General features: G+C 38.5%; 1 protein-coding gene across 6 annotated transcripts in view; it reads left to right on the forward strand.

The window, feature by feature from the left end:
• GLIS3 (GLIS family zinc finger 3) overlaps positions 1-25,723 on the forward strand; it is a 441,081-nt gene that overhangs the window by 316,946 nt on the left and 98,412 nt on the right. For 5 of the 6 annotated variants that reach the window (XM_037019028.2, XM_037019031.2, XM_037019032.2 and 2 more), the window contains 2 exons: positions 14,896-15,057; positions 19,123-19,233. In XM_037019028.2, coding sequence (XP_036874923.1) covers positions 14,896-15,057; positions 19,123-19,233 — 273 coding nt within the window. The remainder of the gene's footprint in view (positions 1-14,895; positions 15,058-19,122; positions 19,234-25,723) is intronic. The other variant, XM_037019030.2, reaches the window with a different exon arrangement.

Below are 25,723 nucleotides of genomic sequence, written 5' to 3' on the forward strand. Positions count from 1 at the left end.
AAGCTGTGTTCAAGTTGTTAATTCTGAATCAATCTCCTAGGACCTTACTATATAAAGTGTGGCTGAAGAATCAGTAGTATCAGCATTTCTTGCAAGATTTTAAGGATATAGACTCTCAGGGCCTCTCCAGACCCGCTGAATCAGAGTCAGCTTTATAATGAATTCCTCAGGAGATCTATGTGCACATTCAAGTCTGAGAAGCAGTGTCCTAGGATACCATTTTGGTTCAGGTCTTATGTGTTGTCTTCACACCATAATTTTGATAAACTTTTGGTAATTGATTTTGGATCATTGATTACATGATGATTAAAGATAGCTTCCACATTTAGATGGCCCGACTTAATATTACATATCAGTCCTGGATTTTGCATTTTCATTAGTTAAGCACCTGGCAAGTTCCAGGCACTATGCGAGGCTCTGGAAGCAGAGGAATGGACAAGATAGATGCAGAACTCCAGAGACAACCATTACATAGACGATTCCTGAAAATTTTAATGGCATATGAATAAAGAAATATGAAGGAAAATACAGTATGCCAAAAAAGTGTCAACTGGGTGAGCTTGGTTGCATCTGGAAGATCAGAGAGTATCATGGGATCCCCTGAGGTGCTGCTGCCCGTAGGAGGCTTCTGGTTCAAGTGAGCCTCAGTTGAGTGGATCCCAGACAGGCAGAAGAGCGGGAGCTAGAGTACCACTTTCCAGAAGTAAGGTGGCTAAGAAGGAAGATGATGCCATTGAGCTAACATTTTCCCCCTTGAAAAAACATTTTTATTGGCCATATGATTTTATTTTTTGAGGTGCCAAAGCTTACATGGTTTACTCAAATTAGAAAAATAATAAACACCACAAGTCCAGTGAGCATGCAAACAAGAGCTCTAAATAGGGCAACAGTTGCAGATCTGCCTTGTTGATTGTCCTCCAGATTGTGTGGTGCACCTGTGGCTAGGCGGCATCTGGTTTTCCTTCACCCTCGCATGGTTGTCTTAGAGTGATGATGGGGAGTGTCCCTGTCTATCTTTACTGTGGCTTCACCTGGCTTAGAATCACCCAGAAGGACCAGGGTTGTTTTTTTCAGGCCTGCCCCTCTCCTTCTCTTTCCCTCTCTGTTTCCTGTTGAAGTTGCTTTTCCATTTCAGTCATTTCAAGTTCGAATTTTATTTGCATATCTAAACTGCTAATTATACCAATTACTTGCACTGCTTCTGCGTTCTAAAAAGAAGTCTGAAACTGACCCCTTTCATTAAAGTCAGTGTCAGTTTGCCCTGAAATTTGGAGGAATGCAGACAGATCCTTTCTTCTTCATTTCTTTTTTTCATACAAATATATTTTTAAAAGACCAGCTGCCAACGACTGTATTTTTCAGGTCCCAAACTCTCATGTTGCTGGTCATGGTTTTCTGTAGTCCAGCATACATTCTTTAACTAAATACTACACTTGAAAGATCAAAAGGAGTTCTTCCTGCTTTCATTTTGTTCTTGGCTGTAGCTCATGGATGTCTATTTTCTTTTTCTTAATTTACAAAAAGCTTTCTTTCCTTCAAAAGAAAAAGAAGTGGATCTGCGGATCATAAAGAGATCATTAGCGTTTACTAATACAGTCTGTTCTTAAGTTGCTTTACCACCACATCTTTTCAGTATTATTTACTGAGCAGCTGAAATAACTGGGCTTTGAATTTTTAGGTTACTATAAAGCAAGACCTATTGTCACTTACTGCTGGGTATAATTGCACCATATGTATTTAGTGAAGCTATTTATTCATCTCCCTCGTGGATAACTTTGTCAAAATGAGTTGAGATATTTCTGTGTGTGCAGTTGGAATCTAGAAAACATTTGCATTTCATATAGCACTTAGAATTATAGAGGGTTTCACAAATATTTTTTTTCTCTAGACCATGGAGTCTGATCTTTAAGTTCTATTCATTTTCTATTATGCCCCATTGTTTGTTAGAAGCGTTGTTCATATGAGTATACAGTCTTTCTCAGTGGATTTTAAGCCCTAGAAACATAGTTTTGAAAAGGGAGAAGAAGGAAGGAAGGGAGGAAAATAAAGCATTTTAATATATAAGAAGTCACTTGCCCAGTATTCAGCAAATCTGTATTGGGAGCTTATTGTTTACACTAGTGCATCATGAAAAGGCCCAGCCTTGTCCCTGTCCTAAAGGAGCTCACATTCTGTGAGGATGTTATAAGAGTATATATGTGGGAGATTAAACCTAAGTTTGGGGACAGAGAAGGTTTTCCTGAAAAAGGCATATTTCAGCTAAGCTCAAGAGATTGGTAAGATTTAACCAGGCAAATAAGAGGAGAACATTTTTCCAGGCGAAGGAAATAGCATGTGCAAATGCCCTGCAGTGAGAAAGGGCAAGGCACCTCTGAGGAACTAAACTGCCAGTGTGGCCAGAACTGAGGGAATGAGAGGGACGGGGTGGGGGTAAAGAGGAGGTTAGAGAGTGGATAGAAGCCAGCAAGCAAGACCTTGTAAGCCATGACTAGGCTTTGTTCCTTCTCCTAAAACCTATGGGAAACATTTGAAGAACTTGACACAGAGGAATGACAATCAGATTTGCAGTTTTCAAAAGACAGCTGACAACAGTGTGGAGGCTAGATGGTGGGGGTTGGGTGGGGCAAGAGAGTGGATGGCAGAAATTATTGAAGTAGACCAATAATTATTGAAGTAGACCAAGTGAGAGAGGATAGTGGCTTAGACTTGGGGAGGTCAAATGCTGATGGAGAGAAGTCGACTTGGAGATTGAGATAGTGTGTGGGAGAGGCTGATGTTAAGGATTCCTTCCAGACTCTGGGCCTATGCTGCTGGGTGAATAGAGAACAAGGAGTGAAGGCCGTTTGGGGGGAAAGGTCATTGTCAAATGTTGGAATATTTACTTTGAGGTGCCCGTGGACCATCAGTACAGAGATACTGAACAGGCAGTAGGACCTGGAGCTCAGAGTAGAGGCCGAGACCAAGTTTAACGAATGATAACTGTCTGTCTTGATGTGATGCAGATTGGATTCATATAGCCAAGGAAGGAAAATAGTGAAATGAACCGTTTAGTCTTCCTTGAGGAATTTTGCTTCAAATGGAGTTAGAAGGGCTGCAACAAATATTTAGGCATATGTTCAATCCATTAACCATTTTTCCAAAAAAATTACTGAGCACTAATACATATTGGTATTAGGCACTAGTAGATTATAGGAATTTCTCAAACATCTTTCTTTTCTCCCTAAGTAAAATTTCTTTTGGAGAAAGGCTTAGCCAAGTATGCATCTAAGAAAGAATAAGTTTTGTCACTACTTGGAGATGGTAATAAATTCAGCGACTCTTTTATTTTATGAAATGAGTAAGGATTCATGCTACAAGGTATTTCATTGTTTGGCTGACTATACAACCTTGAGGTCCTTCTAGAATACTCAGATTGTCTGTTTCATGGCATGTCTCACTTTGCATTTATTTCTCATATCCCAAGCGTTTGAGTGGCTTACAGATGCATACCACATTTTTTTTTAATTTAAGAATTACAGTTAGTAAAAAGGAAGATTATGCCAAGAACATAAGACCCATGATACTCTTTACTCATTATTAATGACTTCACTCTCTGCTCAAACTTTGGTGAGAATAATTGGTTTAATTTAGGATTGTTGACCGTCTTCACTACAGTGAATTTAAACTACTACCATGTTTTACTTTGTAAAGAAATGAAAGAAAATACCTTCCAAGACATGTTTCTTTCTTTACCTCTTTGACCTGTTAAAGGGTAACATACCCTTGGAGTTGCATGGAGGAAATACTTGACTAAATAACTGATCCAGAGACCATGTTCTCATTGCAGCTGTGCCACTTACTAATAAGAGTGGCTAACTTTTATTGAGAATTTACTGTGTGCTAAGTACTCTCATGTCAAGATTGTTGGCTCTGTAAGATGGCCAAGGAGATAAAATAAAGGAAGAAACATAGCTTAGAAACAACACATTTTACTCATTGTTTTATTTCACTGGAGAATAAGAAACAATAAGTAGTTTAAATTGAATGAAAAGACCAACAACTCCAAATAATAGGCAGACATTCTCATCAAATTAAAACATCTGAAATGATCCACATCCACCATACACCTGACAATTTTAGGTAGAATTTTATGTAGACCCATCATTCTTATGATAAATGGAGTCAAGTGGGGCAAGGGGCAGGGTGGAAGTTGTGTTAAGTAGACTAGTCAAGGGGATTATGATTACAGTCCTTAGCCAAGATATTTCTGAAGAATTAGAGGGATCAGACTCAGTGCATGCATACACACAGTGATTGTCCTGTGGGTCTCCAAACCTAAAAGATCGTAATTGGAAAGATTAATGAATTTTATGATGGTTTCTTGTCTATGAGTGAACCATGGACATATAGGAAGAAGCAGCGAGGTGTGAGAGCAATTTCCTCGACAGCCAAGAAGGGAAAGGGCTCAGAGATTGGACAGGTAGTTGAAAACAGAACAAGGAAAGAGAAGAGCAAGTGGAAGGAATGGAAGCCTTTTCTAAGCACCTGCTCGGCACCGGTCAGACACATGAAGGGAAAGCCATGCAGAAAAGCTCAGCTGTGAAAGAAAGAAAACTGGAGTGATACATTTTGGAAGTAAGCAAGCAAGGGTTTTGATGAAGCAGTGTGGGTGTCACAGAAGATTGTCAGTCCTAGGGTTGAGGAACTTCCGTGAGCATCACTGCAAGCTCACATGTAAAGGCCACTCACTGTAAAGGCCACCAGGGCTAATGCAAGGTTTGAGCTCCATTATTTTCACATCTGCTGCTTTTTTTAAGCAGCCAGATGCAGGTGACTTTTTGCAAGTACAGAATTTATATTTAAGCAATGCAATAATGAAAATCAACGGCTTTTTGTTGAGAAAAGCACGGTGCCAGGAAAATGTCCCTGTCACTCTCTTCACCCCTGTCAGTGGTGGAAATTTTACATTTGAAAGTGAAAAGGCTTAAGATATAATTTTTTAATCCCATCTTTCCTGCCTGCTTGCATCTCTTCCAGAGTTTGACAGGGCCAGATCTGGAATAGTAAGAGCCATTAAAAATTTGGCATCTTGCACTCTGTTTTTTGGAATAAACTCAGTGTGGGCCAATTTATGGTAAATTATTCTCTTCGTGTGTGAATTTCCCCTTCTCTCTTGGCAAATTCATGCTTGCCTCTACACCCATGCACACAGATCTTAAACATACCCATTTATTACAAAATCTTTGGGATAAGTGTGCAAGTATTAAAGTGTGTGCCCACAGCTGTGCCCACAAGTGCATAAGCACATATTTGTACCTAGGTGCCTATATTGTAGAAAATTGGCTTAAATAGTTTGTCTGGGAGCTTTGTGGTGCTGTATGTATGTTAGCATACATTCTGTTGCAACCCGCAAACAGTTTCTCAGTCAAGAGATGACAGAATTCAGCAATCATTTTGGGAAACACCATAGTAAATAAATATATTGCTTAGCTCTTTTAAGCCAAGAATGCCGACTCTTAATAATATTGAAGGCAAGCAGTGGCATTTCTCATCTTTGCAGTCAAAGACAATGACAGGGCAGCCAGTCTACTGCTAATGGACAGTGCAGAACCAAGGCCTGGCTATAGCCCTTGTACTCTGAACACGGAAAGCTCTGGAGCGAGTAGTGGCTTTGACCGAGGGTTACTTGGAATTGTCGTATCTGCCTCCCATTCAGAGAGGTTGGCTATAAGGTAGTGGGCAGAGGCAGACCATCAAGGACATTTTCTTGACCTGATTTTGGGGGATATTTGATAGAGGACAATTCAGGGAGAGGTCCCAGTGATCTTTTGGCTTTGCATGAGAAGCTCAGATAAAAGGCCCTTTCCCGGCATATTTGAGAGCATATTATTAGCTCAGCTTTTAAAGGGCAATTTAAAGCAGTTTCTTTTCCTTTATGTATGAAGAAGGAACACATTTATGTGCTTTGAATTACTGCTAATAACATGCTCCCAATGGGTCTGTGTATGTTTAGCTCAAGTTTAGAAAAGGGTGTGGTAGGAAAACAACTCATTCACTTCACCAGTATTGCTACACATTTCTCAGAACATCAATAAAGAAGTTAATACGTTGCATCCAGAAAAAAAATACAACCATATGTTGTTATTAGTATTGTTTCCCCACATGGTTAGATATTAAAATAATTGAATATATATTTTACAGTAGTTCTATAGGATATTCAAATCCAGCAAAACCCATAAATGCATTTTATAGCTTTTGTGATGTTGACTATTTGATGTCATCATGAACTGGCCCTACCTAATTAAAAGGCCTTAATGAGCTTACTACACAAGGAAGTCTAGGAAATCAATATGCTTTTTTACAAAGAGTTCATTTTCTCCATCTCATTTAGCATTTATTTAGCAAATAATCTGTGGTCACTTGAGTATATGCCAAGCACTGTACCCAGTGCAGGCAATAAAAAGATGAATAGGACTTAGTCCCTTGTCCTCATAAAGCTCACAGCCTAGTGGGGGAGACAGTCCAATTAGTGTATCTTCATGTGTTAGTGAGGCAGTGGGCAAGGCCGGGTGGGAGTGTGGGGAATGGTCCACTGGGCCTTGGTGAAAGCACGAAGGAAGGCATCAGAGAGGAGGTGACACCAAACCAAAGCGTCCCTAGGATGTCTCCAGGCAGGGAGTAGCATTGCAGAGGCAGAGGCAAAAAGGAGCATGCTGCTTAATTAGGGAACTGCAGCTGGCCTGGCCTGGAGTGGGTGGGAGGGGTGAGAGGACAGAGAGGAGGGGACAGGCTGACCTCATATGTGCTAAGCTCTCTGTGACCTGTAGTCCAGTCTCTGTCTGTTTCCCACTTCCTTCCTTTTGCTTACTTGTCCTGTTTTACTTCATCTATCCCTATCTGTCTTCTGAAACTTGAGAGACTTTTTGGAGAAACCACTAGAGTTTTAAGAGACTGTTTCTGACATTTTTACAACATGTGAAAAATAATGCCTAAAATCCAAAGGATGAGTCCTCCAGCTTCTGTCAGTTTCTTTACCTTTAGTATAAAGGAAATAATTTGGGGATGTTAGAGCAGGCTGGGTCATATTCCAGATTTATTCTGAGTATATAGTCTGTCTCCTGGATTGTATTTTGAATGCAGAAAAGGTAGGATGGAGCCTGATGGTTTTTTTTGTATCATCTGCCGAGCCTAATAAACTGCTAAATGCATGGGAAACTCAATATTCCCTGGTCCCTTTGTGGAGCAGGGACTTTGTTTCTTGGTGTATAAACTTGTACTTAAAGAATTTGAAAACTTGTTTTCTTTAATATAGAGCAGCAAGACATCTGAAAGTTGCTTTCATATGTATACCTCATATATATACTTCATAGAAGTATCGTGCCTATGTAAATACATGTAAATGGAATTATAGCTATGTGGTGGTCAGAAACACAGGTACACAGAAAATTAAATAATTTGATTTCTTTTAAGCATATTTATACAGGACCAATTACAGAATCTTAAATACATTTGCTCTCCTGGCATATAAGCAGAGCGTATTTATTGAGGTCTGAGGGTGACCCTCTGAAGTACATGTGCTCCAGTGGGTATGTATTCACAGAGTGCAAGAAATCAATGCTAATAAACACAACAACAAATCAGGCCCCTTACATATTTTTACATTTAAACAGCACCAGACAACCAGCTTTCCATTATTTACCCACTCAGAGAATAATTATTTGCTTGAAATTGTAGTTTTCTGGCATTGCTTCAACACATATGAATAATATATGATACCTTATATTTGTTGAATAACTGGAGAGGGCCATATGATAGGTCTTAAATATCAGTGTTGCAGTGTGGAATATTCTTTTTCCAGTTTTGAATATAATGCTTATCATGAGGTTCCATTTGTCCCCAGCTCCTTTCAATTGTTATAAACCAGACATTTGATAATTTCCATGAAAATTTAATATGGTTCAAATGTTGGCACAGAAATAACATTTCTCTCTACAGTATCATGGGGTTTCTCTAGGACATTTTTTCCATTTTTGTTTTTTACATTGCACCCTGATTTATTTTGCCACATCATTTTTCTAGTACCCTTTTAAGGATCAACTGCTGCCTATGACCCAAAATGTTAAAAAGCAGTGAATTGCCTTAAGCCAGTAAGAAGCACATACGTACTGCCCATTTGGGTAACCTTTGTTTTTTTATACATATTTCTTAATCGAAAACAAGAAGCACAACAAGCCAGAAAGTTGTATTTATGAGCTTGTTAATAGATTCATTTTATAACAGCAAGAAAACACATAGTAATTGGGATCTCCTTGTTATGGTTTAGGAAAACATTACAGAAAGGGTTTTATATTAATTCTATAAAATCTGGATAAATGAGTACTGTAGACCACTTCACGACACCAGCTGAATGGCATGCACTGAAGTGGTTGACTGGTTGAGGCCCAAGTGTCATAGTCTCTTCCTGTCTCCGGCTGCCCCAGCCAAACCAAGAGGCCAGGAAACTTTGCAGGCTGTCATAGGAAATGCAAATGCAAATCTGTTTAGATACTCGGAAGCTTTGGAGAATCAGTTTGGGGTGCATTGATTTCCCTGAAAGTAAGAGAACTCTCAAATTAACCAGGGGTAACTCTACCATGATTTTAAATAAATTTCTAATGAGGCCACTATTCCTCTAGGTAGAACCTTTGAAATACTATAAAATCAGGTATTACCTTTTAGCTACCAAGTGGAAACATAGTAACTCCTTTTCTATGAGTACATTGTCCCATTACGGATAAGGAGGTGGTTAGACTGAAAACACAAGTAAAATTACAGAACAAGAATATGAGGAGACATCTTCATCCTCATTGCAAGATTAGTAATCTGAATGAAACAGAGAGGAAGGAATTCAGTATCACTCCGGATAATCAATTCATGGGCTAGATACTTTTAAAAGCCTCAAAACATTTGAATTCTTTTCTTTTTCTCCCTTTATGTAACACTTTCTGTAAACTGATGTGGCGAATATTAAGATGTGCTAGAGCATCCAGTCCTTATAAGAACGCACCGGGACCAGAAACCACAGGGTGGCACAAGGCTGGCCATATGTCCCAGTGTGGATGAGACTGGAGGAGACCAAGTCAGACCTAGGCTTCTGCAGTCTCTCTGTTTTGATTCTTTGTCTCTTTTTTTTTTACCCCTCCTCTGGCTTTTCTTCTGCTTTTTAATTTTCCCCAGACAACTCTTTCTGTGGTCTTCCGAACCTAAATTCAAAAATTAGATTTTACTTCCATAATTTTAAGGCTAAAGCTGCCACAGTTTGGTTCATCAAAAGCAAGCCTTTTCTTTCTTTGTTTACTGTTGCTCTAGTTATTTTGTTTATTTTCCCTTTTTAAGAAAAAAAACTCCCATCAAACTGTACATTTTCAACCTTAGGTTAGTTTAATGATCTCTAGAGCCTTACTTCTCCAAGTGTAACCTTTGAACAGTCAACATTTAGAAGCATCACCTAGGACGTTTTTAGAAATGCAGTGTCAGGTCCCACACCTACTGAACCAGAATGTGCATTTTAACAAGACCCCCGGCAACTCAGGAGCACATAAAGCTGAGGAGCACTGTCCTTGAAGGAAAATTTTAAATCTCTGCTGAATACACGAGTTAGATTTCTCAGGTATGTGAGGTAGCTCTTGACCCTCGGCTGTTCCTTTGGCCTTCTTTTTCTGAGTCACAGGAGAAGCCATCTTTCATTCACACCTTTTTCAGGGATGTCCATGAGTCAAATGGACTTGGACTCTTGGGCTTGTTGTGGAAGTCACCTTGACTGTATCCATGGCATTAAAAATATTTGCTGACCTTTTCACCAGTGCCTTTCATCTTTGTTGTCTTTGGGCTGTAAATGGAAGATGTAAACGAGCATGTAATTCATCAGTCAGTTCCTGGCACTGCCCAGCATTTCCCAGCGTCAGCCATCACTAATGGGATTAATTGGTCTTGACTGATGGAATTGTAAAAGCGTATACCTCCAAGGCTCGTAAACACTGAGCCTTAATTGAAATCAAATGTATATTTTTAAAAAGCATGTCCAGCATCATAGAGTCTTTCTGTTTGGGTTTTGTTGACATTAGTGATGGTATAGAAACCCAATCAGGAAAGGTTTGCTGTTATTACCTCTTTGAATACAAACTTGTGCTTCTCAGCACTCTAAGTACATAGCTGATTAGGGGAGGGAATAATATTCTACTTGATTATTGGTTGCACATATGGAATAAATCCTATTTTAATGGTATCTAATGAGCCTGTCTTTTTTAGAACCTTACACAAAAGCCTATAATAGAAAGGGAAAGTAATATTTCAAAGGTCATCTTAATGCCACTTAATGTCAACAATCTGTAATCAAGCCAATATATAGAGATGGTGATTACAGTCCAGTTGTGATCCTTTAAATATGAAATAATCTTCTAAATTAGCAAAGTGGTGCAAGCCAATGTTCTCTGGGTTTGAGGCAATTTATACTTTTTAATTAAAGTTTGTTACTTGAAAACAGCCTCAGAGTTAGAGATTTTTCTGAGGAGGCTTCATGCAATGCAAAATTTTCAAAACCCACAGGATTTAAAGTTCTGTCACTTACAGTTTTATGCATTGTGCTTAAAGCCACTGAAATGTCTGAAATGTACAAATGGAAGATGATGCCTCCCCTTCAGTGCTTTTTCTCAATAAAGGAATGTAATGGGCACTAGAAGTGTGGGATGTTTTGTTGGTCAAGAGGCCACTGAGGGAACTTGTACGCATACCTCTTCTAGAACTAGACATTTGTCTGGCAGCCAATTAAAAAATTCATGAGTTTTAAAGAATCTCTAGTATGAGATTGGCATCCTGGGATTTTGTCCCAGTTAGTGTGTGACTAGCGGTAACCCCTGCCCTATCCTAGGATGGGCATGTTCCTTTTCAGTACAGGACTGCTGCTAGTCCATATGACACTGTTCCTGAGTAGAAATGGATGAATTCTGCAAGACACTACTTGTGTCTGGAGATTTTCGTAAAAAAATCAATAGTGATTACAATATGAATGGCATTCGTGAATTCACCTGGCTCACAACTGTAGCATCAGAATCTCCTGGAGGGCTTGTTGACACTCAGACAGCTGGGCCGCAGCCCAGGGCTCTGTTCTGTGAGTCTAGAGTGGGGCCAGGGAATGTGCATGTCTGACAAGTTCCCAGGATACGCTGATGCTGCCAGCACTGGAGCCACTTCTTTTCAGAGTCACTGCTCAAAGTTCATCAGTGTATAACCTACCTAGCCATACACATTGACCTTGCTTCTAGCTTCCCCTGAGTAAAGTTTTTTATTCATCTTGTTCCTCTCAATGCCCAACACGTAGTGCCATCTCATAGGGCTTACTCAGCATTTGTTGGGGGAAAAACAATACTAGTTAGGTAAAATTACTATCATATATGAGACCCCTCCCCATACCACTCCCTCCCATATTATTGCCCTGTGTTTGTCTTTTGTGTGTTCTGTTTCCTTCTTCTGCTACTTCCTTGGATTCTAAGAGTTTGTTGTTCTTCTCTTGTCTTTCTGAATATGGCCTCTGTTTGAATGAAAGGCGTCCTCAGGCCTAGTGATCTAGTTGTATGATCCTAGGTTTCTGGTTCTACAGCCAGTCCAGGAAGGAGAGGACCTGAGACTAGGAAATTGGTCAATTTTTGTGTAGGAGATACTTGGTGGCAGTGACATATGCAATCAGGTTCCAATTTGGAGCTTAGATCTCAGGATGGACCTTGCATTTTAGGAACCTCCATGAGAAAGTATTCGGCCAAACCCAAGGAAACACTCTGTGGTTCTTGCTTCCCTAAGTGTAGATGTTCATTTATAAGATGAGACTCATTCATTAAAGATTTGGAAAACTGAAAAAAAAATAGCAGGAAGGAAAATATCAGCCATTTTTCCAAACAGCCAAACATTCAGTTTTGGAGTATTGTCTAATAATCTTTTGTAATTCTACTGAAATTTGGTTTATCTTTAATGCATTTGCATTTAATTGGAATTATAAATCTATGGGTAAAACTGCCTGAGGGAAAGGAAATTCTTGTGCTAAATTACAGGATTATTCCCTTAGTGAATGATAATGGTTTATTACAAACGCATTTACCTTCAGGTTTCACCCAGACACCAGTAGAGGAATGAACAGCACCTCCTCCCTCTTCTTACAGAATTGTTGGTGTGGCAAGTTCAATCAGGGGTGGCGCCGTCCATATCCTGCAAGGAGTTGGGGGTTGGGCTCCCCATGGAGTCATCTGTCAATTCCTCAATGCCTGATTTTACTGATTTAAGGTTCATGTTTTCTTTAAGTGAATTTCTTCAACATGAGTGAGTAGATAATGTATAATATGAGCCCCTGAGTATGTGAAATTGCCTCTCTGGTGCCTTTATTCATACAATTCAATGGGGACAAACCCTTTCATTCTTCATCTTTCCACCTGAAAATACTGTAATGCTAGTGCAAGTACTATAAATACTATTGTCTTCTGGCCTTTCCTGTTACAGAGGAAATATCTGAGATGAGCTTCATTTTCATGATTTCACAGATAATCTTCTGGTTGTCATTTTCAGTCTGGATACTCATATTTTCCTCCATCTTTGCATTTACAAATGGTCAGGATGTTCTGAGAAGTAGTTCTCTTTTCACTGATTTGCTTGGAATGCAGCAAGCCACTTGGTCTTTGATCATGGCTTCTTTTAACAGTAATAAGAGCGATTAGTTGACTTTTACTGGACATTTATATGGACATTTAACAGGAGAGACCTTGGAAATACTCGTCTACACCCAGTTTTTGTCTGATCAAGTGGACAGTTTGAATTAATTCTAGGACATACCTGGTATCCCTCCAATCACTGCAGTAGATCCAAGGGTGTTGTTTGTCTGGCACTCACAGAAATCTCATTAATCAATTCTAAAGTGGTTCTCTACACCCCTATCAGTATTGAGACAATACAGCCTTCTCTCTGATTAAGATCTGTGGATGCCAGGGCCTACCCAATTCTGGGTATGAGGCCCTGGAGCTGGCCCCAGAATGTCATCCCTCCACAAAAGAGCCTTGCTAGGAAAGAATTAGACTACAGGTTTGATGTGTCCAAAACCACAGACTCGTTACAGACCTAAGTGGGTCTACCTGGTGATTCCAAGTCAAACAAGCTACGCTCCAGGAGTTTACTGTGAGTTATCATTCAGAGAGAACCTTACAAACAGAGTTTTGGTCAACAGAGTCCTCTTAACCATTAATTGGGGGTTAACTTTTAGCCCTTTATTCTCAAATTTGAGACTCACTTAAAAACCTGTGGATATAAGCCACTTAACTCCTCTCTCCCTCTAGCGATACAACATTTATATGCCTTTCCCTCTATTGAAAAAGTAGTTGGCTTCGTCAGCAATCATCTTCTGTTCAGGCTTATGTGAAATAGAAATCAGGAAAACACCAAAATTATTTTAAGCAAAATATCAAAATTGAAATAAACCGACATATGTCCGTGAAACATGTATAACTCTCAATCAAAAATAAGTGCAACTTTCAAAAATTTCTTAAAATACTCCAGCATGCAAAATCTGGACAACTTAAATAGTGGAGTTGTGACATGTTTGATTATTCTTTCTTCTAGTTCATCCTCTACTTAAAGATGAGAATCCAAATAGCCAAAACCTAGCCAGCCCCAGCTCATCCCTTCAGGAACAATGTATCCCATCATTTATTGTAATAAGTAAGAGAACGAAGGGATTTTACAAAATTTCTTATAGTAAGGCTAAGTTCTCCTGCTAATTTTGAATGGAAACCATCATGAATTTACCTTCTTTATTTAGATTCCTCTGTCCTGGCCCACACATTCTACATTCCTATCTAAGAAGGGAGGTTTCTTAGTTGCATCAAACATATTATGTTTTATTCTGGTAGTTTTTCCATATTTCTGAGTTTCCCTTGCAGTGGGAACTCACATGAGATTAAAACTGTCAAAGTAGCATAAATATTCTGGGGCTTAGCACCCAAGAGAGAGTTAAAGGATAAATGCCCATCTCGCATTTTGGTTCCTCTATAGGCCTTCTCTAACACATTTTCTTCATTAGATTGTCATTTCAAGGATTGGAATCACACTGACCATCTAACAGAAGCTGATATTTTGCCCACAAGAAGATATTAAGTAAACATTACCATCAGTATTATCGACAAACCAATAAAGCATTTCTTGAAATCTTCAGCCTTTCATTTTCAATTCTATTTTTGTCTATACTTAGAAAAATGAAACTATCACTTCATTTGGAAAATTATTTAGCACTGAATGAATTGTCTTCCAGTCCCTTTTTAAAAGCACATTAAAAACTTTATTTCATTATGCTTGGCATCACCCTGTATGTTAACAAGGTCATGCTTTTGGAAGTTGAAAAGCCCCCTTATGATCAGGGTGATCAGCGGATATGTGCCTTGTTCATCTCATATTCTTGTATCTTCAAGTCACCCCTTTTCTCACACATCACTCTGATTTTTTTGTTGTTGTTGGTTTATTAGTGGTAAAAAGTTTCTTCTTTCCTGGTTCCTTCAATTTAGACTAATTTTGAAATGGAAAAGTGTGTTAATTTTTTAATAAATCTTTAAGACATGCATTACTGTATTTTTATTAACTGAGCCAGATGGCTCACAGCAAATTTTCTCCAATGTAAGTAATCACAGAAATCAGTTTGGGACCCAAATCTGGTACAGAAAGTGGCGTATATATTAGTGGAAAAACGCAGTTCACATAAACATATGGTTATTTTTAGAAGCAGTACTTGTTACTGTTCAGATTTCATCTTATTTTTTTTGTTTCAGGGTGAGGACATTTTTTTTTTCCTATCCCCCAGCCCCAAACATTCAAGGTCCTTCTCAACAACTAAAAATTGGTTTCCTCTTGCAGTTTGAGGGCTGTAAGAAGGCCTTTTCAAGGCTCGAAAATCTCAAGATCCACTTGCGGAGCCACACAGGCGAGAAGCCGTATTTGTGCCAGCATCCCGGCTGCCAGAAGGCGTTCAGTAACTCCAGCGACCGCGCCAAGCATCAGAGGACGCATCTGGACACTGTAAGAATGGCAGGAGCTTCCCAACTTCCAGCCCCAAGGCTCGGGGTGAGGAAGTGCCTGTGTGACAGTGGGATGGTGAAGGTGCTTGCTGTATGGTCTGCAAGGTATAGGGACAATGCCAGGGGCAGCAGTGGAACCTGGGAAAGGTCCAGAAGGGGCCCTTTTTGGCTCGCTCTTCATTTTTTCTATAGTCATGAGTGATCCTAAATATTACAACTGCCTGGGACAAAGGGGTTCCTTGGTTACTGTGTATACAAAACAAAGATAGTTTAGGTGCCATCATATAGTAGACTGCCGTACAGAGAATGACCACTAGGGACTGGGCATTAAAGTAAATACTCATATATCAAGGCACACTGACACAGCCAATGTATACTGCGCTCTTAGGAGGACGCAGTTTCTTTTCCCTCAACCTGGCTCTTTTCTTCTTGATGGAATAACTTTGAGGCTGGCCTGGTTTTCAAGAGAGAATCTGGCCTTTGGGTTTAGAAATTACCTGGTATGTTCACTTTCCAGCAATCTAAAAGGAATCAGCAAATCTTTCTCCAGGTTTGAGTTTCACCACACTTGCTATGTGTTAAAAGACACATATCCATTGACAGAAATCCTATGAGAAAATTGATTTTCATTATTACACCTCAACTCTCATAGTGCTGTAACATTTTGCTCATTTACAAATGGCTTTTATAAGACTCCTTTGTTTTCTCAAAATTATGTTGATTGTCCTCCTTTGCATTTCTGAGGTTTTGATGCCATTTTCCTTACATGAGGCCAGGTAGTCTATATGTAATTTCACTTCACTTAACAAGCCATCAGAATAAATGTATTATACGCATCATGATCTCTTTTCCCACATTCTTGCAAATAATGTATTCATGACAGTACTTTTTCAGTGTTAACATTCTGATGTCTATTATTAAACTACACCAGAATTTGAATTTTGAAAAGATACTGTTATTTCTACACACTTTCTCATACATATTTAAGATTCTTCTGATGTTATAGTTGACATATTTATTAAATTTTTTATATTAGTCTCTATTAGTCATATTGATAGAAGTCATTTTTTAGCTATATGTCACATAACCTTTGTAAACAGAATTATCTCTCAATATACATAAATGTGATGGTTTGCCTAGTAAAATTCTGAAATATAATTAGAGCAATGTGGGCATAGGATGGACTCTCCCTACTCTAGCTGAATTGAATTCAGTGATTTGGGGGCCAACAGAATAGAATATTAAATGAATAAATTTGGTGAATAGCAGAGTTTTTTAAAGATGGAAATAGGAAAAAAGAATAAATTATGTTAAAATGCCCTATTTTGTATGTCTAAAATGGTCTTGGTAGAATCTATTAAATTTTCCAATTTGTCATTAAACTTTATCATGGAAGAATGAACATTCATGAGACAAGATTGTCTTGAGAAATTGCTTCGACTCTAGCTAGTTATCTGTAGTTTGAAAGAACTATTGTGAGGCTAAGTGTTGTAGTTCTACAATACCCTTCTTTCCTTGTAGCTAATTTTAGCTAATCAAACCAACAGTATTCTCAAAATCATTTTGGGATTAAAAAAATATATATCCATTTTTAAAACTTCTGAGGAAAGCTACCTAAGACAATAATTTCATGATTCAGTTCAATCCAGTAGCTTTTAAAACTCAGCTGTTTTTTATTTTTTTAAAAACATTTTTCTACTAGATTTTTTAAAACCATCATTTTTCCTTTAAGATACTATCTCATACTTAACTTTTTATTGCATTCAACAAAGTGCTAAATTCCTTTAAAATCATATGGGAATTAAACATTTGTTTTAAAAAGCAAATTCTAGTTGCTCCAAGAACAACTTGAAATTTAGGCCCTCATCCCCTTTCCTTAAGCACTCCTATCCTCATGTAGTCAGAATTTTGGATAAAATACTCTTTCTGTAATTAAGTGGATTTTTTTGCCTATAGAAAAATGGTTTTCCCATGAAGATTACTGAGTCAATAATTTTAACCCTGAAAAGTTTTACTAGCTCATTTCTCTATTAGCAGCTTAATAATTAAACAGGGGAAATAATTTTACAATACTAAATGGAAAATAATGAAAAATGTGGTTTGATGAAGTGTAGCATGCCATTTAAAGCCGAGGCTATCTGAGATTAAATAGCCAGTACACCAATCCCACTTAGACCCGCCCCTGAAGTTGCTATTTTGGCATACCCATCCCAGGTGGGTGAGAGCAGGGCAGAAAGTGAAAGCCAGCGGGAGAATGGTGAGGATTTAAGCCTTCTTCAAGAACACCTTCAAAATCAAATACAGAACGACATTACCCATTTATTATCTTCCCAACTCAAATTAATAGTGACCATGGTAATAACAGTGGCCTCAATTTGTATAACATGTTAACATTTCCAAAGTTTTTTTACAGGCACCATCTCCTCTGATGTTTAGAACATGAGCTTCTGTTCACACCGTAACTGCCAATAAACATATAAGCTAGTTGCTCCTCTAAAGCCAGAGCAGGAGAGGGAAGGCTAGTGCGGGAAAGCCAGGAAATGCAGAAAAGATTTCCAGGTTAAAGAAAACCTTTGCTTTCCCACTAGAAACTCACTGGCACATGACTTCAGTCCATAATTGGCTCACTGTTTTATGACACCTGAGAGACTGACTGTTTCATCTGTTGTTTGCTGTTAGACCCCTAATATGTGACACAGTGCCCACCATATCATGGAAGTATAAGAGCTGTTGGGTGATTCAATCAGTTAATCAGTGAGTGAACAAATGCATCAGATAATCAAACTTAGAATTAGAATTGAGAGTATCAAACTAAATGATATGTCCATGACCTCACCTTGTTGTTGGAATAAAAAAAGGCAACAAAACAAAAAACATGGATCATAAATATGGCTTCCAGCCGAGCAAATGGTATAACCCACATATATACTGACCCACAAAATGACAAGCATGCACATGAAAATAGGAACAAATGTGAGCAATTTTGATAACAATCTGATTTTTTTTTTTTGGTCTATAGGATAGCAGGTTTCTAGAGCAAGAAACCTAGGAGATAGGGTTTCAGTTCTCTTCCTTACATTTCAAGTCATGTAGGCACAGCACCGATGTCTTACCCAAGAAGATCCTAAATAGATAAGTAACCATTAATATATCTTATAAACAAAGTAGATCTTGTGATGTTTAGTTCTTAGAGCAAGCAGAAGGCTTTGATTTATTGCAGAACTTAAAAGCCATACTCTCAAACCCTTGCTAAGAATTTTGTTTGTAAAGTAGAAATGGGTGCTAAAAATTTGAATCGATGTGTAGCACTCTCATTCCTTCATTCCCAATTTTTATATACCAATCACCAGGGAAACAAAAATTAAAAGATTCTAGACTCAGCCTTAGGCTCTACACCTCACATCTCTAAGGAGCACAGGGGAATTGGAGTAGCCAAAACTTGTTCTCACCGTGCTCAGCCAAGGGCTGATTCACCAGGCCAGGCTCAGCACCAGGACTCCTGTACAGCTAATACTCTTCATGTTTCTCTGGCTGATTTTTCATGTGTCTGTTGTTTGAAACCTACTGTCTCTTACTCACTTTCCACTGATTTTCTCTTTTAATTCTCTCCTTCTCATTCCTAAATCAGGTTTCTTCTGAAACATTTCCAGTCTTTTCTGGACTTTTCTATACCTGAACTCTTAAGGAATATGTTTCCTAGTTTCTGACAGTACCAAAGATTGTTTTCAGGGGAACATGACTTGTAAGTATGACTGGTGATGCTTATTACTAATTTCCACATTTAAAAACAAAATGCCACAAGAGGTTTCATGCTGAGAGTGCACCTCTAAAGCAATCTCTTAAAAATCATCAAAGATAGGCTACCCCTTTGTTCCTTGAAAGTTTACCCTCTTCTTTGCCTTGATGTAAACTTACTGGGCTTTCTATTAAAATGCATGAGTATTACCCAGCATTTCACATCAGTCACTTGGTAGCAGTTCATGCTCCGAAGTCAATAGTCTGAGTAAATCTTTCCCAATTACCTTTATGATTTAACTGCAGCTGTTTCTTTCTCTTTCTTATTTAGAAACCTTATGCTTGTCAAATTCCAGGATGCACCAAACGCTACACAGACCCAAGTTCCCTAAGAAAGCATGTGAAGGCACATTCTTCCAAAGATCAACAAGCCAGAAAAAAGGTAATTTTAAAAGAGAATTTAACCAGCCAGGAAAGATATTTAAATTGCTCTTGTAGTTTTGGGAGCTTCTCCAGGGCTTTGGAAATTCTGATACTTCTCAAGGTGTAACATGCTTTAGACTCTGAAGCAGGGAGTCTTCCATGAAGTAACAGCAATGCTATGGTTTGTTGATGTATATATAGCTGGTACAGCCAGTTATGAATGTCTGGGGTGGGCTTGTACCATAGGAATCAGAGAAAATAAGCAAAAGTCACCTAAACTGGAAAGTAACAAAAGGCTTTTATGGAAATTAAGTTGAATTCAGAAGAAGAGCACAATAAAAATTCTCTTCTGGGGTTAAGTGCTTTTTCATAAAACATCAATTGGATAAAATCATTTTAGCTTTGATGAAGAAGAAGGTAGGCAAATCTCTAGGATGAGTAAGTATAGAGCATCCCTCTCTTTAAGCTTAGGAAAAATGTTTCTTAATGGGAACTGTGTGTGAAAATAAGAGAAAATAATTGAACCAAAATTACTTTGACAATCAGTGAGGAATTGGACATATTTCAAAGTTCTGAGATATCATAATATCTCAGATTTGGGAGAAATATTAAAGATTAACTAGCTAACTGACTTAACTTGCTCTCCTCACCTCGTAAGATCCCTACAGGTGGTTGGCCATGCTGTGCACCAATACCTCAAGAAAGGAGGTGCTCACTACCTTTCAAGGCATTTCCTAAAGCTGAGGTTGTAAAGTTTGGACCAACAGATTATCTTCTGATGATGGCGGAAAGCATGTTCAGCTGACCTTGGTTTTTTCATTGTTTCATTTGTGTTGAGCTGAGTAACTGATTTGGTTAAGGGCCCTTCATAACAAGTTTAAATCAGCTTATTTCAAGTGATTGATCCCTGTGGTGTGACTGAACTCCGTAGCCATGGGTTTCAGGTCATTGTGGCTCCTAGCTAACTAGAATCTTGCATTCTCTCGTGGTTAACAGGGATTTAACTCTTTAATGTTGGGAAATGCTGTGTAGTCTTTTTGTTACTTGAGCTTTTTCTTGTGTGATATCACTGCAGTGCCAGTTGAGGACTCATATATGGAAAGGATTTGACCTCTGTGAGTCAGAAAAATGTCCCATTAGAAGGAATTGATAGATATTCTTAATTGCATACAAATCCACTCTTATAAGTCAATTGTTGAAGTCATTTGTTCCCTCTATATAGTTAAGTCACTTTAATTGAAATACCAGTAAATTCATAACAGATGATTATCAACAGCTAACATGATCATTCAACATGATTGGATATAGTTTTGTATTTTAGAAGAGCAAAGGAATCGCTAAGTGAATTAATAATATAAATAAATTTGTAAGGGAGATGTTTAACATGTTTAAAATGAGCCCATTGTTGCATACTGCTAACTGGCTTCAGCAGGACCATTGCCTGCTGTTTTTTGTCATTATCTGTGTATATTTTATGAACTTGAAGTAAGAAGTCATGTTTTTTTTTTTTTAAAAAAACACACAAACCCTCTTAATGAGAGTTTTGCCCCCCTAAATCTGACCATTCTCCAACTTCAAGTTGTCCTAACCATGTGAGGTTTTACAGTAATAGCAAATCTTCCATAAGCTTGCAGAACACCTTCATAGAGAGTAATAATCGTGATGGACATGAAAGAATGTAAGTCCTTTATCTTGACAAATAAGCACCAATATGATATTCCACCTGGGAAGGTAACCTAGGTTGACAGTATGGAAACCTACTAGGATATTTTCAGGAATTGTTAATTACTTGGTTTCTATTGGTATGTTTCAGCCTCTAGGAGCTACACTTGGAGGAGTAGTTCTGAGTGTGCAGGAGATTCTGGAAGGTCCAATTTAAAAAAGAAAATCAAACCTTGAGAGACTACAATATAGAAATTTAGACAATTTGCAGGCAACCTTCAACAGGGAATCTAGATAGCAAGATGTACTTTCAAGGAGCAGTATTATAGTATAATGTCAAAAACTGCAGTATTCTTAGTTTTGTTTTATGTGAAATGAGGTATTTTTCTGCAGCAACTTAGTGTTTGCTATACACTCTGTTTCCTGCAAATGGTTGAACTGGATTTGATTGACTTTCCTGGTCCAGCCCTCAATGACAAGTTTACTGTGTTTACTTTCCAAATTTTAACCTTTTTAATCTGAGGGTTTTAAAAATCCTTTATGAATCTGTGAAGGATTAATCTGTGGAAATTAAAATGATGAAAGTTGCTCCATCCAATAAAAAGAGGAAATGTCACTCCCCAGAGAAGCAGTGCTAATAAACCTGAAATCAGTCAATCCACATTTTCAAACCTTAGGCTGGTATACTGGTGTATAGTATCTACATGGTACAATGTTGTTACTAGACCTTGGAGAGATTATAATTGCTAACTCACATCAGGGCTAGGTATTTGAAATATTTCCTGGCAGCAATAATAAAAAAAAAAAAAGTAAGAAACAATAAACCTTTTAAGACAGAATTAAGATTATTTACGACTTTAATTAAAAATTGAAAACTGGCATCATTTCAAAAAAGCCTTTACAAAAATGTGAATTCATCAAAAATAACCATAAAAATTCCAAGGTGATAAAAGGCACAGCGGAGTAATGGTCCCAGCCCTAGGGAATTGTTTTGTTGAAAAGAATAAAACCCTCTTCTGTCACACCCTGTTAGTCATGGACTCGTTTAATATACCCTGCCTGCCTGCCTGCCTCTAATCCTCTTTTTAACTTTCCCCTAGACACTAAATGACATTATTTTGGTCTTAACGTTGCCATCTCTATGAGGCCCTACTCTGAAATCAGGGCCAGTAACAAGGCATCCTCTGCCATGAGACAAATGTTCATCGGGAGGTGCAGAGATCTCATAAGTGATGCCCTGGCCATGGAACATGTGGCCCTTTCCCACACCTGTTGGGTCCTACTCATAACTTGAAATCTCACCTAAATACTCAAACTGTGGAAAGCAAAAAAAAAAAGAAAGAAAAACTTCTGCAAATGAGTTGGGATAATTTGGCTTATTGCATGCAGAAAGTCACTTTTCTCTTTGCCTAATATGTGCACACCCACACATTCCATCAGCTGATGCAGACTTTTCCACTGAAGGCACTTGGCAGATCTTGAGTCCATTAAATAGAGGGCTACCTAGATAAATGAGTAGCAAAATACTCAAGTCACCAGCTGTGGTCTCCAGGGAGAATAGAATTTAGCCTGCAGAGCAAAAGGTAGAATTTGTCCTTCAATTGTGCCTGATAATGAGTGGTGAAATAAGAGAAAAGCCACTTGAAATTTCCCTCAAGGCTGTGAGCTTGATCAGATTTTTTCATTTTCACCTTGGAGGTGCCAAAGTGGGGGGGCCAGGAGAAGGGGGAATTTCTTCAACTCTGGCCTGTTATCAAAATGGACTTTTTAAAAGTGAATGCAAAGAATGCTGGGCCAAAAGTTGGAAATGATGCAAATCTCTCATCCATTTCACAGTTCAACAAAGATTCCAGACTTTGGGTGTGATTTGTTAATGTTTGTTAAACATTCACCTTTGACCCACCGTGATTGATGACTTTTACTTTTGTGATCTCAACACAAGCTGTTATAAACCAAGCACAGCATTTGAAATGTGTGTGAATGCAACATGTTTTTATATTTCCTTCTCAGAGAAGAGCTCTGTATAGCTTTCTGGCTAAAACAAAGCAGCTTATTTCATGTAACTCTTCATGTCTGGCAATTCTTTGGAATTTGTTCAGAGCCACCACCACCCCATATATACTCCAAACTACAATTTCATTAAGTACCACATAGCTCATCTTGCTTTGTGCTGTTTGTTGTTAGACTCTTAAAAAGCTGTGGAAAAATAATGTATTTTCCCCTCAGTGGAAACATTAGAAGCACGTATTAATAGAGGCAGTGAGGCTCACTTTTCTATCAGTTGTTCTCTGTCACTATCTACGTGGCAGATGGCATGTACACCTAGGATACACAACCAGATTTCAGCAATTTTCTTCCCAGATTTTGACATCCTCTTTCATTTTCTTTCCTCTTCCCTCTCTTCCATCCTTCCTCTCTCCCTTCTTTCCTTTCTTCCATCCTCCACCCACCCCCAGCTCTTTCTTTCTTTCCTACTTAGGAATAAATTAAAAATCACTCTGACTCTTAACAGAATTTTAGTAATGGGCATATGTCATCATCTCAGGATGAACCAGCACCCCCTACTTCCTCTCGCATTAAAGAAATCATTTTTAAATTCAAGTAAGAGTGATGCTGTTAAGGGGTGATGTTAAAACAGCACTAATCTCTTTTTTCTTTTTAAGTGAGTCACTTACTAACTTACAGTGGTCAGTGACATACTACTTACATCACATCTCAAAACGATGGTGGGACGTACTATCCTGCCTGGGTATTGTGATGCCTCAGTTAACTGATTTCAAGAAAGGTGGTGGATATGCTTTTGTAAGGCAAACAGTTTTGGTTGAAAGTAGTGATGCTAATTAATACATAAATTTAAATGATAAAAACAAGTCTTCTTAAATTTAATCCTAGGCCAACAGTATTGATTTAAAGTCCAAACCAGTTGCTTCAAGACTTCTATTTTAAGTAGCCCCAGTGATGCCAGCTGTGTTTCCCAGAGCATTTTGCTACTATGTGGCACTTGGAATTGTTAGACAGGAACTGAGAATTCACCTTTGGGGGTGGGAAGGCTGTTCATGCAAGTAAGCAGGGAGAACAAGCTCCTGTCTCTGGAGAGGTCCAAAAGCCATTTCCAGCCTTTTAAATACAGAAAAATAAATACTTGTGTCTCTGGGCCTAGTGGCCCAGTGTTTTCTTTTAGCTTTTAAAGCAGTGTTTCCCAAAGTGTGTTCTTTGAAACACATCCCAAGGATATTATTAGATACTACTTTAGAAAAGCTTTTTGTTGTCATATATACATTTGAGAAATGCTGAGCTAAATAATACTCAATTGATTTCTTTCTTACAAAGAGTTCTCCAAGACAAGAACCTTAGATATACAATATTCGAAAGGATAGATAACACTAAGCATTACTCAGAACTTCTTGGCCAGCAAACCAATCTTCTTTTTTCCTCTAGTGTATCTCATAAAACTACTCTTCTAGTAAATTACTTGAGAAATACAGGCTCAATAACTTCATTTATTCCATTTGACAATATTTATTAAGCACTTACTATATGTGCCAGCCACTGAGTTAGACCCATAGATGCAAGTGTGTAGAAGATAGACATATTCTCCATCCTTATACAGCCACATTGTTTTGATGAAGCCCAGCAACAAGAGAAAAGATCACCAGAAAGAAGTAACATAATTGCAAGTGAGGAAACAGAGAGGGAGTTGATATGGACCTATAGAAGTAAGATGGTCAGCAGCACATTCAAATGACCACTTTAGAAATGAGAAACTGTATTAGTTGCAAAATTTTGAAAATCTTATTATAATTGCACTTTTCTGTAGCCTGTCCTCAATCTTGGTGGCATTAGAGGGACTAGATACTAGACGGTGAAGTTCATGGCTGATATATCCCACCTAAGAAAATGACCCAGGCAGTCAGCATTTGTGATTGGCTGAGTAATCAGCTCAGGTAGCACCGGTGAGGCCCTGCTCCAGCTCTGAGGATTTAGAAACCAGACCTGAACTTGCCCTTGTGAAGATCACATTCCAACAGGAAACCCATGGAGCCGGATGCTTTGAGTGCAGTAGGAGAAATGCTGTGATAAAGTGTCATGGAACCACTTCTGGAACCTGGTATCTGGGAGTTCCTTTGCAAATGATAGAGGTTCTTAAGGAGCTGAAGTCTTAGGTTCTGTTGTTTGAAAGTAATGGGGAGATCTGTGGGTTTTTATATTGTGCTTGGTTGCATTACAATACTTTGTCATACCTGGCACAGTAGTTTTATTTCTGTTCTCCCTGAAAAATATTAAATGGGACAGAAAAATCGGGGTATTTGGTACAGCTCCGGCCAACTCTGTAAGACCTAGTGACAGGTGCTTTAATGAGCAGTTCATGCTGTACAGGGCCTAGCAAAGCTACCTTATAGAAATCGTCCCTAGATAATTGCTTTTGTGATTGATTGACAGACAAGAAGCCTTCTAAGCTTTTCATTCCCTTTCTCTTATTAGATTTTGTGAATTCTTGGTTTTGGAATAAAAGCATTTAGCTTAGACTATCTGCTGCTTCATATATAATGCCCTAAAATATGGCACAGTGCACCATGGCCCTTGTTGGGCTCTCCCACTTCTTCTCCACTTCTAAAGTACTCACATCCCTGGTGTCATTGCTGCCCCTCAGCCAGTTCCCTCCTGTCTTCCCGATTCAGCTTCCATTGAGCTTTGTCTTCAACAGCCACAGACAGCATTTTCCCATTCATTTGTATCTGGCTGTCTGAGCTGTGAAGATTTATTTTCAGAATGACTTCACACAATGGCCCAGATAAGCCTAATGTAAAAACTTCTCATGGTGGATACTGGGCAGGGGGCTGTGTCTG

The sequence above is a fragment of the Manis javanica genome, chromosome 2 (assembly GCF_040802235.1).
Source record: "Manis javanica isolate MJ-LG chromosome 2, MJ_LKY, whole genome shotgun sequence".
Classification (NCBI taxonomy): Eukaryota; Metazoa; Chordata; class Mammalia; order Pholidota; family Manidae; genus Manis; species Manis javanica.